This window comes from Camelina sativa, chromosome 8 (assembly GCF_030686135.1).
Source record: "Camelina sativa cultivar CO46 ecotype springtype chromosome 8, ASM3068613v1".
In the NCBI taxonomy this organism is placed as follows: domain Eukaryota; kingdom Viridiplantae; phylum Streptophyta; class Magnoliopsida; order Brassicales; family Brassicaceae; genus Camelina; species Camelina sativa.
In genome coordinates this window covers 18936128-18954228 of record NC_141887.1, presented here as the reverse complement: position 1 = coordinate 18954228, position 18101 = coordinate 18936128, and the positions used below count along the sequence as shown (strand labels likewise).

Here is an 18101-nt window from a genome sequence, read left to right as displayed (position 1 = left end):
GTGCAAGAGTGTATGTCAGTGAAAGAAGCTTGGGATCGTTTGGAAGCCTTCTTTGAGGAAACCAGAAGGGTGAAGAAGGAAAAATCTGATGTATCACCATCCTGTCATTTCAACAGTCAACTAAGCTCCCCTTGTCAGGAAGTTGTAGTGTTGAAGAAGGTACACAAGGATAAGAGACAGATGAACTGCAGATGAGAAAGAATGATCAGAAGGCTGAGGAATCATTCACTCTGAAGACTGTAGAAACTCAGACGTCTGTTCAAGGTAATAAGGAAGTATTGATCAAGAAGCAGTTCAGAAGGCTGAAGGGTGTACAACGCCATCATCAATCTTCATCATCTGAATCTGATGGAGAAAAAGAATCTCAGAGTTCTTAATATCAAGGTTCTGGACACTTCAAATCATGATGTTCTACACTTAAAAGAAGAAGCGTCTTGATGTGTTACAACCGTCAAGGCTGTGGTCATACAAAATCTTGTCTGACATGGAGTGATATTGATTTTCCCAAAGAAGATGATAAGAATCAGAAGTCTGTTTTGAAGTCTAATGATGAAGTGGCTTGCTTATCTGTTGAGAAACAAGTCATCGCTCTGTCTAAGGATCTGATTCTGCAAAAGAAGGAGAATTATGATCTGATGTCTGAGAAGGAAGAACTGCTTTGTAGAGTCTTCATGCTTGAGAAATTGTTGTCTGAAGAGAAAGTCATTTCATCTCTGTTGAGACAACGTCTTGAGGATCAGCTAAAGAATAACAAGAGGCTGAGTAAAGGAAGAAAGGATCTGGACAAGCGGCTGATCACTCACAAAGGTACTATGATTTCAAACTGTGATATGAGCAACCATATAGGAAACTCAAGTGGTGACATGAGTGTAGTGAACGGGTCTGTATATGGTCAGAAGGCTGCAAAACAAATGTGATTCTGTCAAACGAGTGTCTGAGTTCAACCTGTAGAAGACTAAACAGATGACTGTTGTGAACTTGCTGAGAGGGAAACTGCGTCATTGTTGGTATTGTGGTGTGATTGATCATATTAAGGTTGATTGCTACAGATTTAAGAATCGCGTAAGTCAACTCATACGCCAGAAGAAATTCCACAAGGTTGGAAGAAGAGGCAATCAAGTCTTCTTTAAGAATAATGATATGTTAATTGTGTTAGAAGTTGGGGCAAAACTGTGGAGTGTCGAAGATCTGAACAAAAGAACATGTTGTTGTTACTATGCAAGTCAGAGCCTCCACAAAGCTGTCTGTTTCAAGTGTCTGGATTGTACTATATCACTCACGCATCTGAAGGAGTGTCACAAAGATGTTCGAAGATACAAGCGAGCAAACATCAAGAAGTGTGACATGAACTGTTGTGTTGCGCACATTGTTGATGATGAACAAACTGTTGTGTTGAAGCATTGGTTCTTTGATAGTGGTTGTTTAAGGCACATGACTGGGAATCAAGGAAGGCTACACACCTTTGAAAAAGGCTCAAAGTTACTTTTGGGGATGAAGCTGAAGGTAAAATCAGAGGGAAAGGTGCATCTCGTGTTGTGTGATGAGGATGTTACTTTCACCAAGAAAGGATGTCTGGCGGTTGATGAGCACGACAATATTCGAGTCGAAGGTGAGCGCTCTGATAATGGTTGTTATATATGGAACTTGTCCACACTGCAAGCAAAAGATTTCAATCAACAGTGTTCTATGATGCCTAGAGACATGATCTCATAAGGAGTGCATTAACTAGTTGTTGTTAAGTGTAAGGTGCAACAGTCAAGAAACTATGAGAATCACATCCATCACGAAGCTGCTGGAAGGATTCAGGAGGGCAGATTTGTTGTGTCTGCTGCTACTACACATAGTTGTTTGCATGCAGTTAATGGTGTGACAAGTCAGAGCTTTGGCTGATAAAATTATGCTTAACGAACTCAATTGTATGTGGGTCTTCAAGAACATAAAAGACAAATGTGGACAAGTTGTGGAGAACAAGGCATGAATGGTCGTACAAAGCTCTAAGGAGAGTTTGCTAGACGCAGCACATTCACTTCAACACAAGGTGATCAGAAACCTGATAAGGGATTGTCTGTGCGCATAACTTCATGTTGTATCAGATGGATGTTAGCAGGATTGCTAGGAATGACTTCTTCAGAAGACTGTTTACTAGAAACTGTAAGGTTTTGAGGTATTCATATACCAATGCGAGTATGCAAAAGGTTTGATCAGTGCATGTGAGTAACAAAGAAGTGAAGATGAAGCCACACCTATGAGAGTTGGAAATGTTCTATCTTAGAAGATGATTCAAGAGATTGTGTAAATTGTAACTGGTACGGTGGGCTGATCAGTCGTCTGAAGATGTGTTGTATCAGCAAACCAGACATCTGTTATGTACGTGAAAGCTGAAAAGATTGTCAAGTATTTCAAAAGAACATGCAACATAGGGTTGATATTGACGAAGGGAGCGAGCAGAAACTTGAAGTGATACCGCTTTCTGAATCACCGTGAAGGATCTGGTGGCTATTGCCTTCTGGGAACAAAGCTGTTTTCTGCTATGCTCATAAACTTGTTAAGGTACCTTGTTCAATTGTTGAATCTGAGGTTAATGCCTTGGGAACCTGTTTCAATCACCTGATGAGGATCAAACAATTGAGAACAGTGTACGATACATTCTTAGACTATGCTTCAATTTTGTGTGATAATTGTTTGTTTGCTAATATTGTTGTAGATCATGTATCATATACTAAAATTAAATTACAGGATCCCGAATATCAGTTTATTCATAGAGTAGTTGTGGAAAAACTGATAGTAATAGAACATTAGAGCACTGATTTGCAAATTGCTGATTTGTTTACAAAACCATTGGACTTAGATCAACACATGATTACGAAAAAAGTCATTGGTGTTTGTGAGATCTAATATGTTCTGTAAGTTGTGTTGATCAGATACAGGGACATGCATCAGAACAGGCCAGAATTCCTAGAATGTATAAAAGATCAACACTCTGTCCAAACAAAGAGTCAGTGGAAAACAGTTGCTTGTCATGCCAATTCATATTGGGGATCTCGTAAAACGTTGTCGTGAAGCAGGAGGTCAAAGAGCTGAGGAGTAGCATTATTATGTATTCCATTCTGAAAGAAGTACCAGTTGTTTGTAATTAAAAATAAACAGAGTAATATGGTTGGTACGTCTCCAATAGAGCTCTGAAGAATAATAACAAGGGAATGCACAAATATCCGCGGTTGAGAAGTCAAGTGATATCGCTGATCGAAATCAAGAGATTCAGTAGAAGATCGTTCATATCATCAAACTGTGAAGATCATTCATGTCTGTTGGATCTAAGTTCTAAGGTAGTGTATCATGCAAACTCAAAAAAAAAAAAAAAAAAAAAAATGACTTGATACACCCTGTCAATGCAATCTCCAAAGAAAAATTCCAGCTGCCTATTTCACGTTGATGGTGAACCATGAGAATCAAAGGCATGCCAGAGCAAAAGACTAGCCACTGATCATAGATCTGTTCTTTGAAGATTCACAACAGGTTGTGGTAGTTTCTGGTGAAGTCCTGAACAAGTGGTTGGCACACATCACAAAACATATCTCAAGGTATGAAAGCCTCTTACTTTAAGAAGTAAAAATTAATATAAAAGTGCTTTTGATGGTCTTGCTTTTTTGGTTCCCTCACTTCCTGTGATTAACTATGTTTGGATGTCTGAGGTTGTATATAAAAGGCTGAAAAGAAAAAATGTGTTGTAAAATCAATGTTTTGTAGTTAAATTCATATGATTGATTGCTGAAACACGAGGCTGGTTGTAAATATTGTTGATGATAAATGTTTGTATGTTTTCAACAAGTGTGCACTGATGTGTGTGTTAAGTGTTTCAGGTTTAAGCTTATTTGTTTCAGCTCATAGGACTGATCATGACTCTCTAAGAGGTAAACTCCAGAGAGTAGCAATGGATCAAGGGTCTGACATATGGATTGATCATGGAAGTAGGATCAGAGAGCTGCGTGTTCATCTAATTATGTGGGTTGTGAAAGTGCTTTAGAGGATTGCTGCTGAGTTGTCATGTGTCTGAAGGCGAATCGAATGACTGATATTGGGTCTCAATCGATAAATGAGTATAATGTTGGTTCTATGATGCAAAGGAATAAAGCTACCTCTTCCAGAGGCTGATGAGAGTTCCTAGACAGAAGACTGTGCTCGTAAGGTGTTATGTGACTATCATGTCTGTACAACAAGTGGGTGTTCATTTGAGTTCATCTTTGATCCAAGTATTTGATGCAAGGGACTGTTACCGGAAGTTGGACTGTGCTACAAAGCCAGTATCTATGGTCTACCAACTGTTTGGCGTATATATTGTAGTCTCTATCGATGGTAAAATGCTCAACAAGTTTAACCACATGTCACTATCTCCAAAGCAAGGGTCTGTTTTGTCTTCTACAAGTGAATCTAGAGAAGATGTGATCTTGCGGTTAAAGAAGATTATGCAGAAGTGTGTGGATGCTTCAGTTTCTTGAAGCCTAGCGGAAGATGACATTAGACCATCTCATTCCTGATAATTAGACAGGGGCAGCAAATTGTTATGAGATCCTTGGTTCAAGTGTCTACAGGGACAACGAAGATGTGATGCTCTGGTCATCATCATGCATGCATGTTTGGACAATGTTGTGTTAACAAACGGACGATTGTGTTTGCTCTTAATGATGCAGCATGCAACTGTTGAGTTTCTTAGGAATGTGTTTGCGTTGAAGACTTGCTTCAGCAAAGGTGTATGATATTCTTGGACTAATCTGTCAAGTTCCAAGGGGTTTGATCAAGACAGTGAATGCTCTTTTCAAAGAACTATGGATTTGGAGTCTCACATGTACAATCAACTCTCTGTTTGATTGTGTGGAATAAATGTCTAGGCTGGTATTAGACATGTGAGAATGATGATAGTTGAGTTAACAGATGATCATGTGTTTGAGTTCCCTACAGATGAAGAATTAGAGAAGTGATATGTGCTTAGCTCATCTGATTAGGTAAGGGGAGCAAGACTCTGTGTAGAATCGTTCAAAGAAACTGGTTTAGATGCAAGAATGAAGGTTATCTACAGTGAAGCAGAGATTTGAAAGTGTAGAACATGATACACAAGGGGCTGTTTTTTCCTACAAAGCTTATGTATGGTCACATTCACATTGTGATTCGATCAAAGAGCTACTTGCTGTTCGAATTCTCGACTATCAGCGTCCTATTGCCTAACATCCAGTTGTGGTTGCAAGGAGAGTCAAAATGCCTACAAACATGAAGCTGTTTCAATAGGCGACGAGACTGATCATCAAAGTGATTAAGGATGTGAAGCACTGTTAGCAGGTAAGTAATTCCCATAACTCAGTATACTCTTGTGATACATATGTCTGTTTTTGACTTAGTTGATCACTCAAGCTGGGGGAGAATGATTCTGGTTCTGGTTTTTGATATAATTCTAATCAATGGCTAATGATAAGGAGTTCTGTACTTATGGGGGGAGAATGCTTGTAGCTACTTGGTTTAGGGGGAGAATCATTGTTTATGGGGGAGACTTAATTGATTAATTGGTTGATCATAGGTTGATGGTGGTTATTGATCTTAGGTTGTTAATGATTGAGAATATGCCAATTGATTAAGTATGATTAGAGAGCTACTCAGAGCATGGTTTTCGCTGCAGCCCGTTGGGGTTTCTGATTATTAGGTTCTTAATCATAGTTCTGTTTGAACAAGCTGTTGATTTATTTTGCTAGATAATGATTGTTGTTTTGTCTAGTTGTTGATTGTTCTATTTTTGGCTTGTGTTTGTTGGAGTGTCTTTTCAGGATGAACCAGAGAGATGCTTGAGTATCAAACTCAGTCAAAAAGGGGGAGATTGTAAATGCAGATTCTAGAACAACTCGTTGTGAGGAACAAGTCGTTGTACCGAACAGAGCGTTGTGCCAATCAGGAAGCTACATCAGATCACTGACGCCTGAGTTGCTGACGTGGATGTGTGAGCTGACGTGGTAGGACGTGAGTGGATGTGATGATGTGTCGAAAAAGGTTGTTGAATTGTTATTGAAGATAGAGACGAAATTGTACTTGGAGATATGAAGAATATTCCCTACAAAAAATAAGGAAAGGATAAGGTTGAGGAGCAAGCAGTTTTCTTATCCCTTGATACTTAGAGATTCACCTTCTAGGGTTTCTCAAGTCGTGAATATATATTATAGAAGTAGGCCACGAGCCAATTTGAGCACTCTAGAATATTGATACAGTTGTAAACTTCGAAGCCACAAAGATAAGGCTTAGAAGGGGTGTTCCCAGTTCTCTGTGACGTTAATCTGGGTGGTGATTAAGTGCGCAGAGAATTGTTTTTTTTCTCTCTTAGATCTATTCATTCTTAGTCGAGATCGATCCTATTGGGTAGAATAAGTTGAGTAAGGGCCGAGACAAAATTGTATCATTGTAAGAGATAAATTTTGTTAATAAAATTGAAGAGAAAATCATTGGCTTGACGTGTTCCAAGTATAAATCAGTGTATTGTGTGTCTCTATACCCTAACAAACAGAAGATTAAAAAGATCAAAAAGATCGAAGTTATTAATTGTTTGTTCACAAACACAAAAGATTGAAGATATTTTCGATTAGTTACAAAATACTTTTGGAAATTTTTTGAAACCTCATTTCGTCTTCACTCAAATTATGTTAATAAACTGAAAGTATCATTCTAGGCCTTTAGTCTCGGCGTCCTTAACTTTACCTCCAAACCTAGAAATAAAAAAGAGGTGCATAGTTTCTATACAAATCCTGATTAAGACAGATTATTTCATTCCTAACCGAGGCCATCCTACTATAAAACTTTAGTCTACATCCCAATTCCCAAGATAGCCATTTGAAAAATAAAATAAAAAGTATGTAATCTCACCTTTAAATGTTTGACGGAATATATTCTGTATATATTTATGGACGAGAATGACAAGACAAGGTAATGTAAAAGGTTATGGACGAGAATAAATGGTTGAAGGAGAAGTGGAGGATCAAATTTTGTTGAACAAAAGGCAAAAATATTTCGAATTGTTTAAAGAAGAGAGATAAGACTCATTAAGAGGGGGAATCTTGGCTCTCAACCAGACGTTACTTCTTAATTTCAACTCCATTTCTTCAACTTTTCTGAATTGATTCTCACATCACGTGGAGTCACAAGTGAAAAAAAAAAAAAATCATATTAAACAAAAATGAGTACTTAACTTACAAAAGATCGTTTTACTGACCATTGCTCTTTAACTACAATTTCAAAGCTCAAAGCATCATTTTTTTTCCCATTTCAACAAATCATCAAGTTTGAAATTTTAGTAATATATGTTTCGTTTCTCGTATTATATATTCGACACCACGTTTTTCTACATGATATATATATCAAAAATATATATTAAAAAATAGAGCTAAATTATATAATAGGAAAAACTCTCAACGTTATCTTGTTCAAAGAGTGGGTGTGGTACATTAAAACGTGTCGTATTCTCATTTGCTTAGTAAGCAAGTGGAAGACAAATTGAGTTCTGCAATATAACCGCTCTATGGAGTAAGTAACGAAAGCTTATCTGTCTGAAAATTAGCAGCAGATGGTCCGATTCAGTTGACTAACGCCTACGTTACCCATGTAGTCATTACCTACTTTGTCTTACTCACTCAGGACTCACCGTGCACAATTTCACATTATGTATAGACATACTCGAACCAAGAATTCTGTGTAGGAGTTCAAACCAAAAGAAACAAGCAAAACTGATTAGAGTAGTTAAACTGTTAAAGAATAGTATAAATGAATAAATGATTTATGATGATATTGGTGAAAATATCATGGACGCAAAGCGATCTCTATTTAATATATGTCTGTTTATGAATCTCTTTTTTACAAGTTCTTAAAGTCTTCAAAATGCTTTTAAAGTACTCTTTGGAAGCGTCATTGTCTAATCATGGTAAGATGATATATTACAAGATTTTATTTCGGCCCCAAATAGTGTCTATAATGTAAATGCCATTATTAACTATGCTGATTGGTACCTTCTGCGGACAAATTTCAGACCGATGTGTTGTGGTCTTATCATCTTCTCACTATGTATCCTTTTCAATTTAAAAAATGTGGAGTATGGAAAATTTTCTACTTTGTTCCCACTTTCATGCAAACACACTTAACTGATAGGGAATTTTGGTACCGTTGGTGTTATCAAAATGTTATCAAAATTTTCTACTTTGTTCCCACTTTCATGTAATCTTGTCTAAACAAAATGTTCGAACGAATGACACCAAAAATTTAATAGACTTTTGTTGTTGTCGATCTAAATGTTTTACAAACATGCTCTTGTTGAGAGTCAACTTTTTTTATAATAGAATTTATTTGGTGTTTTAACACAACGCAAAACGGGTTTCACGTAACATGAAATTTGTATGTTTTAAGTTTTTTTTAAAAAACTAATATATAATATACATATTAATTCTATATTCAGAATCAAGTACTACCACTTCAAACTTATATTTCCTCTTTTACCAAAACAAACAATAGTTTCTGTTTGTCACAACAAAAATCCAGAATCCAATTACTTGTTATATCTCTTGTCTGATAGATTTTTCATGAGTTTATTTTAATATTCACAATTCTACAAAATAATACCATTTTTGTTTCTTTATTTTGTATTTGTCATGATCCTCTCAAATCAAACCCACCAAGACAATGAAATAGATCTTTTCTTCCCTTTCTTGTGTAAAGACAAAAGTCCATAAATACTCTCTTTCAACACCTCTCTCATTCACCATGCAATCTGTCTTTCCTTCTAACCAAGACTTCTCTCCAACAATAACCAAAAATACATAGATTTTTTCTTTCTCCGATTTCAAGATTCCCCAACTCCTTTTTTCCAAGATCATCTGCAACACCCTTGGTAAGCTAGCCTCTTCTTCTTCTTGCTTAGTTTGATCATTCAGTGAACCTAAGACTTCTTGATCTATCAATATCAAAAACTAAGTACTTCTATGTCAAGAAACAGAGTAGTTCTATTGCAAGAAACAGAGAATTTAAATTGTTTTTTTTTTCTTCTAGATGGCGATAGGAATCTTTGGATTGATCCCAAGCTCATCACCAGACGAGCTAAGGAAGATTCTTGACAAGCTTTCCACAAAATGGGGAGATGTGGTTGAGGATTTCGAGAGTCTTGAAGTGAAGCCGATGAAAGGAGCGATGACTAACGAAGTTTTCATGGTGAGTTGGCCGAGAAAAGAAACAAAATTTGGAAGTAGGAAGCTCCTTGTTCGTATCTATGGCGAAGGTGTTGATGTTTTCTTTAACAGAGACGATGAGATTCGAACCTTTGAGTTTGTAGCTCGTCAGGGCCATGGACCTACGCTCCTTGGACGCTTCCCCGGCGGTAGAGTCGAAGAGTTTATTCATGCCCGGGTAATTTATTTATTCTTTCATTTTTATTTTATTTATCAAGATTCTACAAAAAGAAAAAAAAATTACTACTTTGACCAGTTCTGTACATTAGTTTTTGGCTGTGGATTTTTAAGTTTTCTCACCATTTTGGTTTATGAAGAGACCGGATTGAAACCAAATACCAGTTGGCTTTTGGTTTAATATTTCGATATAAATTCGGTTTTATATAGAAAAGAATTGAGTGATTTTCATGTTTGATTTTTCTTACGGTGCGGTTCATTTTGGTTTATTGGATTATGAAAAAAATGAAACCGAATAAGTATACATATCTTTCGTTCATTTTTCGAATTTGGTTTGGTCAGATTCAGGTTAAGTTAGATTGAGCAAACCTTACCACTAAAATAATTGGTTTACCATTTACAGGAAAAGTTTGGCGTATTTTTAAAGAACTGAGGTTTAATCTGGTTATTTTTCTTCATGTTTGCTCTGTTCGATATGTAGAATTAGTGAAACCAAATTGGTTTATGTTTTAATTGGTTTAGTTTCGGATTCTTTTTCTGGCACAATTCTGGTCCAGCGCAAACCTTATCTTCATCTAATTGGTTTACATTTTCATGTGAGTGTTAAACCGGGAAAAAAACCGAAGTGTTTTGGGTTTAGTTGTGTCACATTATCACACTAGATTATGACCGTAGTATACCGCGGGACAAGTTTTTTTTTATTTTTTTTAATTTCTATTTTAATACTAATTTTGTTAATATACTCTTTTGTTAATTTAGTGATTTAATATATAATTTGTGGTATACTGCATAACAAAATTTTTTAATACAATCTTAATTAAATCAGTTTGATTCGAAATATTTTATATTGGTATTGTTAAAATAGTAAAATAAGGATTTAACATGTATTGAAGTATCATATTAATGATACTTTATTTTTTAGTATTATCAATTCAATTATTTAATATCATATAACCCGTTATGTAATATAACTCGTTTGTGTTATTTTGAAAATTTAATATGTTTAAATATTCATAATTTTAAACTTTTTATTAAGTTTAGATATATCAGTTATAAGTTATAAACTTTTTAACATTCTATAATTTACTATAGACGTTAAATTTACGATACATGTATGTTGAACACACACTTTTTATATTAATTGAGTAATATATGTTCGTTTAAAAAAATTCAGCTCACAATATATACAGGAAAAATATACATTTTTATCAACTTTATGTATTATATGATGATTCACTACATTTAAATTTTAAAATAAAAAAATGATAGGAGAATGATTTTTTTAATATAGAATAAATCTTCTAAATATCTATATTAATTATAAATTATTATATATATGGATATTTAAAATATTTTAAAAATTGTTTGGTTATAAAGATAGTAGAGAGAATTAACTAAACTTGTTTGAATATGAATATAAACATTAAATGTCATTAAATATAAAAACTTTCCAAAACCGATTTTTGAGCAAAAACTGCTGCAAAAAATACTAGTATAGATATAGGAATTAGAATTTTTTTTTTGTCCCTTTTCGAAATGTGCTTGAATTAGATTCATCAGCAAATTCTTGTGTTGGCCTCTTTCCATTAAAAGATTGACACAGTATTAATTCTTGCATCTTGTAACTTTGGATCAGACACTATCAGCAACCGATCTACGTGATCCGAACATATCAGGTCTGGTTGCACTAAGTCGAGGTAAAACAATATCATCACACACATTGATGAACATGAGACTTCTCATTTCTCTGTCTATTATAGTTTATGAGACTTTTGGATTTTGTACAGGATTATGAGTATGCAAGTTATAACCCAATTGCTTACGACATAGCAAATCACTTCTGTGAGATGGTGGCAAAATACCATTCTGACACTCCTCATATCTTGGACTACACTCTATATCCAGGTACAGTAGTTAACTAAATAATAGTTTACCATTGAGAGAAGTAGGGTTTAAAATTCATGGTTTGGGAATTGCAGGTGAAGAAGAAAGGAGGAGATATATCTGCAACTACCTCACCTATTCAGGTGAAGAGCCAAGAGAAGAAGACATAGAACAACTCTTGGATGAGACTGAGAAGTATACACTGGCAAGCCATCTCTTCTGGGGGTTATGGGGAATCATATCTGTAAGCTCTCATTCTCTCTCTTTCATAGTTTAGATGAATACAACAACAGAAACTTATGATTGTGTGCTAAGCTTATGATTGTGTGCTAATGTAATTGTGTGCAGGGCTATGTGAACAAGATTGAGTTTGATTATGTCGAGTATTCAAGGCAGAGATTCAAACAGTATTGGCTACGAAAGCCCCAGCTTTTATCTTTCTACCCATCATCATAAGTAATAACTCTCTGTTTACTTTAGTGCTTACTCTTTGCGAATAACGCTATACAAAACCAGTGATGGATCCATAATATAGCTATGCCAAAGCTAGATAACTGTATGTTGTTCTTGTTTTCTGATACTATGTAACGAATGAGTGAACGTTATAAATACTCAGCACAATAATAATTCCAAGGCTACATTTACATGCAATCGCAATTTATTTTGGAGAAAAAACCATGTTGAGGATGGTGATCTAAGAATCAAGAGCTGCCATGGAATGCACGGTTTCAATGACTGAATCTATAAGGTCATGAGACTTGCTTGTACCTGCAAGCTTTAGATGTTTTGGTGCTTCAGCTCTATCGAAATAGAATGCACCAGAGACAAGCTTCTCTTTTGGCTGCAGTGCTAACCAAACAATTGTGTCTGCTCCTTGTTCGCTTGTCCTAAGCTTACCCGCGAACCTGATTCACACAAGTTTAAAACATTCTTTAGTACAAAAAAAGATGTTTGCTCTAAGCATAAAAGATGTTTTCTTTAGCAGAGTTATCTTACGATTCACTGAAACTTGGCAAACTCTTGGCAACACCAGGTGTCTCAGCCCATCCAGGGTGCATTGAGTAGAAACCTATGCCTTTGTTCTTATACTTGTCAGCCCATTTTTCTGTTAGAGCCACCTAATCATTTTGATACAAACGAAATCAGAAAACAGAAAAAAGTAGAGACTTGGACTAGTAGATTCTGTGTTTACAGACCTGGATTCTTTTGTTCCGTGCGTATTGTTCTACTCCATCAAATTTTTCACCACTAAACTGCAGAAACATTATATGTAGATCTGATATATAAGTGGTGCAAACAGTTTTGAAAAGGAAGCAAAATTGAACATAATCAACAGTTGAAGATGATATATACTGTCCTGCAGATTGAGTTACCTGGAGATCTGTTGTAAGGGGCGAAGTGTACATTCCACCAGAGGAAACTGTGATGACTTTGGCGTCTGGTGTTGCTTTCTCCAACAGTGGAAGCATCAACTCTGTCACTGTATATGTCCCGAGTACATTCACCGCGAAGCTTAACTCGAATCTGATACAACAGATGAGCATAAGGGTATTAAATAGAAGATCAAATGATATTGGAATGCTCAAGAAAGATAACTGAGACCAACCCTTCAGGTGTAGTAGTACGTTTGTTCTCAAGCAAACCAGCATTATTCACCTAAAAAATTGACAATCAGATTCAAAAATGTTCTAGACTGTAGAGTTTTAGTAAAATGTTTTTCTAGGAAGTAGGAAACGAAAACATACCAGCACATGAACCGGAACATCCTTGGAAGCGAAACTCGAAGCAAAGGACTTTATTTCTTTAATGGAAGACAAATCACACACCTACGAAAAAAGCTCAAAGTGTGAATCTGATATCTATTATGCATATAAAAAAAAAATTATAGAACTTGCAAAAATGAATTTTAAAGAAGATGATAACATACTTCAAGGTACACATTTTGGTTTCCTGTTGAGTTTTGAATCTTAGAAAGAGCCTCTTGTCCTCTTTCCTTGTTCCGGCACACCATGTAAACAGTTGCTCCACTGGAAAAAAGTAAGCGGGCAGTATAAATTTTGGCAACACTCTTCCCACAAGACTATTCGACACAAGTCTATACAATTTGGTTCCCTCAATTACGTAACAAAGAAACCTTACCGTGAAGCAAGACCCTCTGCAGCAGCAAAACCAATACCAGAATTAGCTCCAGTAACCACACAATTCTTTCCTTCAATTTGTATCTGCATATCTTCAGGTTTGAACTTCTTCGAATGCTCTCTACCAAAAAAAAATCACAGCAAGTACATCAATCACTTCTTCATAACAGAGTTCCTCAAGGTACTAATTCCATTGTTGAAAAGCAAATGTTGAATCTTTCCACACATTCTAATACCTTCACAATATTAATCCACACAATCATATACAATCCATAAAAATCAAAACTTTTAATCTCCACAGGATTGAAAAATGTAGAAACAACAACAACGACTTACAAGAAACCATTCTTGGTGAAGTTCATATAGCCAAAAACCCCAAAAGCGGTTGATCTCCATGTCTACAGATCAAAATCAGACAAAAGTTGTCATTTTAAATCCGACACTGGCTAGACAGAAACAAACAAGCTATAGGGAAATGAGTGGTTCCGAGGACAAGTTAAAAAGGGACGTACCTTTAAGAGAAACATTTCCGTGAGTTGGAAGATATTGATTCGATTCGAGTTCCTGTGTTGATGGAGAAGAGATGTGTTAGATTTAGCCAATGGTGCAGGAGAGTTATGTCAATTTCGTCGATTGGAAAATAGTGAGAGAGAGAGAGGTTCTGGTAGGGGTTGTGCCACGTAGAAGAGAGCCTCACCGTGACAAGAACTATTGATGACGTAGCACATTTTTTCAGGATATTTTTTTGAAACAATTACTTAGATGTACTCCAAAAAATAGTTTATTTATCATATATAACAATTTTCTAAAATTTGCTCAAATATTTAATGTTCTAATATAATTATAATTTATTTTCTGAACTTTTTTTTAATTTTGATTAAAAAATAATAAAAATATACATCAGCAAATTAAAATACACATCATTTTTCATAATCCACGTCACAATCCAAAAAAAAAACTTAACGGCTGAGTTATCGTATTTACAGGAAAACGAAAAGTCTCATCGATTCATATGACGGCTGAGTTATGATGTTTTGTGGCTGAGTTATCACAAGAAATAATCTGAAAACAAACAATTGATTTATATTACTTGACGATTGAGTTATAATATTTACGGGAAAACAAAAGATCTTGTCGATTCATATGACGGCTGATATATCATAGTTTTTAGGTATTTTTAGCTACGATATAAGTCTTATTTATAGAGTCTTTTTGGTATTTTTAGAGTCTTTTGAGTCTTTATATAATTTAGCATGGATGAGAGCATAATGAAGCTAAATAGGAGGATTTGGAGTATAATCAAGCATTGAGGCTGAAGCTGCGAAGTTGGGAGACCAGTTCAAGAGTAAGCATCGGTCGATGCTTCATATGTGTTGATCGATGCAGAGCCACAAGACAAATCGGAAGTTTTCCCACAAGTTTTGAAAATTTACAAAACTGCCCCAAAATTTTTCATATTTGCATCATTAGTCTCTGTACGTGTTTTGGAAATATAAATAGAATTTCTAGGTCATTGTTTAGACCTAAGCTTTATTTTTCCTGCAACTTGAGAAAATCCTGAGAGATTTTAGAGAGTTTTTGGAGAGAAGAATCAAGACTCCTTCTAGAGAAGATTCATAACTTCTTTTCTACTTCTTTAGAGGGGTTATTAGTTTGAGAATTAAATAAAATTTTAATTACTTTAAAAGTTATGTGAAATATGTTGGTATTCATACAAGATTTTTTAAAACTTTTTTAAAATTTGGTGTTATTAGTTGTAGATTTGTCAAAAATTATCTAAAATCTTCATAAATCTAGTGTTATTGGATTAAAGGTCTTATAAAGTCTTTAAAAGTTTTGTGTTATTCAAGTAAAACAAAAGAATCTTGGATTGTTAATAAATTCAAATATTGTATTATTGGTTTAGAATTTTATATTATTTTCATCATAAAAAAAAATTTTAAAAACTCTCTCATCAAATAGATAGATTTGTGAATCATAGTTCATAATTTTTTTTATTTTTTTTTTGTTAAAAATGAAAACGTAGATCTCCTCATCTCTCTGATACTTCTCTCATCAGACTCTAACATATTTTTTATATCAACTATTGAGGAAACGTGTCTACGTTTGCCCCGAGAAGACATGCGTACACCATCACTAATCTCTCTATTTGAGTTTTTATTAACCTTTTTGTTGCGTATTGGGTAGAGTGAAAATTAAAATTCAACTTCATAGCAAAGAGAGATATATTCTTCAGAGGGGCTTAGGGTTTATGATCATAAATTGATTCATGACAGCAATAAGAGATAAGCAAGATTTTTTTTTTTTTTTTTTTCACAGAAGCCTTAAATAAATAAGAGAATATTATGCAATATTTTTTTTGAGAAAGATTTTACAAGATTAGGAAAAACAAATCAACAAGATTTTAAAAAACTTTAAAACAATCACCTAGAATCCTTCATTTTATATTTTCCATGATTTTATTTAAAGTTATTAAAATTCTCTTAAAATCCCAAACCAATATTCCCTCCTTAATCTCTTAATGCTATCTATTTTATTCTTTTTTTTTTTATTTTTTTTTTGTCAACAAAAGATCAGTTCAAACGAGCCAATTGGTGGGAAAATCGTTTACAAACAAAACTTGGTGCGGAGATGTACGCGCTTGGCGTGCCAAAGAATCCGCCCTTACATTAGCATTTCTAGATATTAAAGATAAAGAGAAAGAAGAAAATTCCTCCCGATCAGTCTTGATGTCGTCAAGGTACGCCGAGAACGCTGGCCAGTCGGAAGGGGAAGACACCATCTTCACCAAGTCTGAGCAGTCGGTATAGAAAGCCACCTCTCTGAAGTCATGGCCGATCATGCAGCACATCGCCCAAAGGAACGCTTCAACTTCAGTATGTAATGGAGATAGACTTTGCCGGAAATTCTTGGCTCCCAAAAACGGCAATACTGTCTGGACCGAGGTACAACACCATCCAGCACCTGCATACAAATCCCCTGCTTTCCAAGATCCATCGGTGAAGCAGCGGTATCCCGAAAAGACCGAAGGGAGGGAACCAGTAGCCACCCTAGCTGGTATCCCCGAAACTACTGGAATAGTGGTCAGTGGAGCGTCCTCTACCCGAGCCTGCTGCCACGCTGCAGCTTCTCCCTCTGCTACCTTAACAATATCCTCCGGCCGATCGACAATATTGTCAAAAAAACGTGCATTCCTTGCTTTCCAAATAAACCACATAAGCCAAGGGAAAGCCGCAACATGAGCCCCAGGGTTCTGGTTCCCTAAAAAGTGATCTACATTCGCATAAACGGATTCCGTCGGGAAGGAAATAGGTCCCACCGGTACATGTGCTAGGGCCCAAACCTGGCGAGCCAGAGGACACACAAAAATGGCGTGATTAATGGTCTCCATGTCCGCACCACATCGTACACACCGTAAATCAAAAGCAATACCCCGTCGTCCCAAATTTGCCGAAACTGAAATACAACCAGATAAATCCTGCCACATAAAATGTTGAATCTTGGGTAGGCAACGGGCCCTCCACACACTAGCGAGTAGAGGGGTAATGTCCGGGCCTGAACCAGTGGCTGCAAAAGTCCGAACCACATCATGACGTGCAGTGTGATAGCCTGATTTGACTGTATAGAGATGGTGTCCTTAGAGCCAACCCGTTTAATAAGCCCTTTATTTACCAGAGAGCGAGCAGAACATATACTCCTCCATCCATAGGAGGGAGAGTATGACCTAATCGGATCCAAATGATTCGTATTCCGATAATACCTACTTTTTAAAACCCTGGCAAACAGCGACTCTGGAGCGTCTATCAGACGCCATAACTGCTTGGCCAGTAATGCCGAATTAAAGTCATCCACATTCCTGAAACCCAGACCACCCAACTGTTTGCTTACACATAATTTCTCCCAGGCAAGCCAATGCATGCCACCAATTGTTTTTGGTAAACAAAGACACGACATCACAAACGTTGGAACGGCAGTGGCAACAGATTTTATCATCACTTCCCTTCCGCCTTTGGACAGCAAATTTGCCGTCCAACCATTCGTCCGACTCTGAATCCGTTCCCGAACAAAAGAGAAAACCTTTGTCTTTGCCCCATCCAAACTTTCGGGTAAACCTAGATATGACCCCATACCACCCAACGTCGTGATCCCGAGAACACCCCGAAGCTTGGTTTTTGTCTGATCATCAATCTTGTGCCCAAATTGGACAGAAGATTTTGAAAAATTAATTTGTTGACCCGAAACCGACTCATACTGTTTCAGAATATCTAAAACAACCCGACATTGTCCTCTGTCTGCCTTACAGAAGAAAAGACTATCATCGGCAAACAACAAATGCGTAATGGGCGGGCATTTGTTCGCCACTTTTATCCCTGTAATAAGTTTATCCCTCTCTGCTTTCCGTATATTAGCAATTAAAACTTCTGTGCATAAGATAAACAAATAAGGGGAGAGAGGATCCCCTTGGCGCAACCCCCTCTCTGGAACTATCAAACCATTCGGCTGGCCATTAATAAGAACCCGGTACTCTACCGAAGTGATACAAAACATGATCCATGAAACCCATGACTCTGCAAAACCCATCTTCTGGAGCAAAGCTGCCACAAAATCCCACTCAACCCTATCGTATGCCTTACTCATGTCTGTTTTGATGGCCAAAAATTTC

The 18101-nt window shown here is 36.2% G+C and overlaps 2 protein-coding genes across 2 annotated transcripts; one reads left to right on the top strand and one right to left on the bottom strand.

Annotated features, from left to right (window-relative positions):
• The first annotated feature begins 8644 nt into the window (after positions 1-8644).
• On the top strand, positions 8645-11951 carry LOC104709584 (putative choline kinase 3). The gene is made up of 6 exons (XM_087461175.1): positions 8645-8905; positions 9064-9417; positions 11053-11118; positions 11204-11321; positions 11396-11544; positions 11649-11951. Exons 2-6 carry the CDS (start codon positions 9064-9066, stop codon positions 11754-11756), a joined length of 795 nt encoding a protein of 264 aa, XP_087317301.1. The 5' UTR covers positions 8645-8905; the 3' UTR covers positions 11757-11951.
• LOC104707267 (uncharacterized) lies at positions 11804-14172 on the bottom strand. Its single transcript, XM_010423583.3, has 10 exons — positions 13951-14172; positions 13775-13836; positions 13440-13559; positions 13228-13327; positions 13046-13126; positions 12907-12956; positions 12674-12824; positions 12497-12553; positions 12297-12418; positions 11804-12205 (listed from the first exon to the last, which is right to left on the bottom strand). Exons 1-10 carry the CDS (start codon positions 13963-13965, stop codon positions 11995-11997), a joined length of 969 nt encoding a protein of 322 aa, XP_010421885.1. The 5' UTR covers positions 13966-14172; the 3' UTR covers positions 11804-11994.
• Positions 14173-18101: the final 3929 nt, after the last annotated feature.

Excerpts from the sequence above, each read along its gene's own strand:
- LOC104709584 (XM_087461175.1), top strand. The coding sequence starts at position 9,064 with ATGGCGATAGGAATCTTTGGATTGATCCCAAGCTCATCACCAGACGAG. Across the intron at positions 11,119-11,203 it reads TTGCACTAAGTCGAGGTAAA|GATTATGAGTATGCAAGTTA; the intron begins ACAATATCATCA and ends GATTTTGTACAG. Across the intron at positions 11,545-11,648 it reads GGTTATGGGGAATCATATCT|GGCTATGTGAACAAGATTGA; the intron begins GTAAGCTCTCAT and ends AATTGTGTGCAG.
- LOC104707267 (XM_010423583.3), bottom strand. Across the intron at positions 13,560-13,774 it reads TTCACCAAGAATGGTTTCTT|AGAGCATTCGAAGAAGTTCA; the intron begins GTAAGTCGTTGT and ends TTTTTTTGGTAG. Across the intron at positions 12,957-13,045 it reads ATGTTCCGGTTCATGTGCTG|GTGAATAATGCTGGTTTGCT; the intron begins GTATGTTTTCGT and ends TCAATTTTTTAG.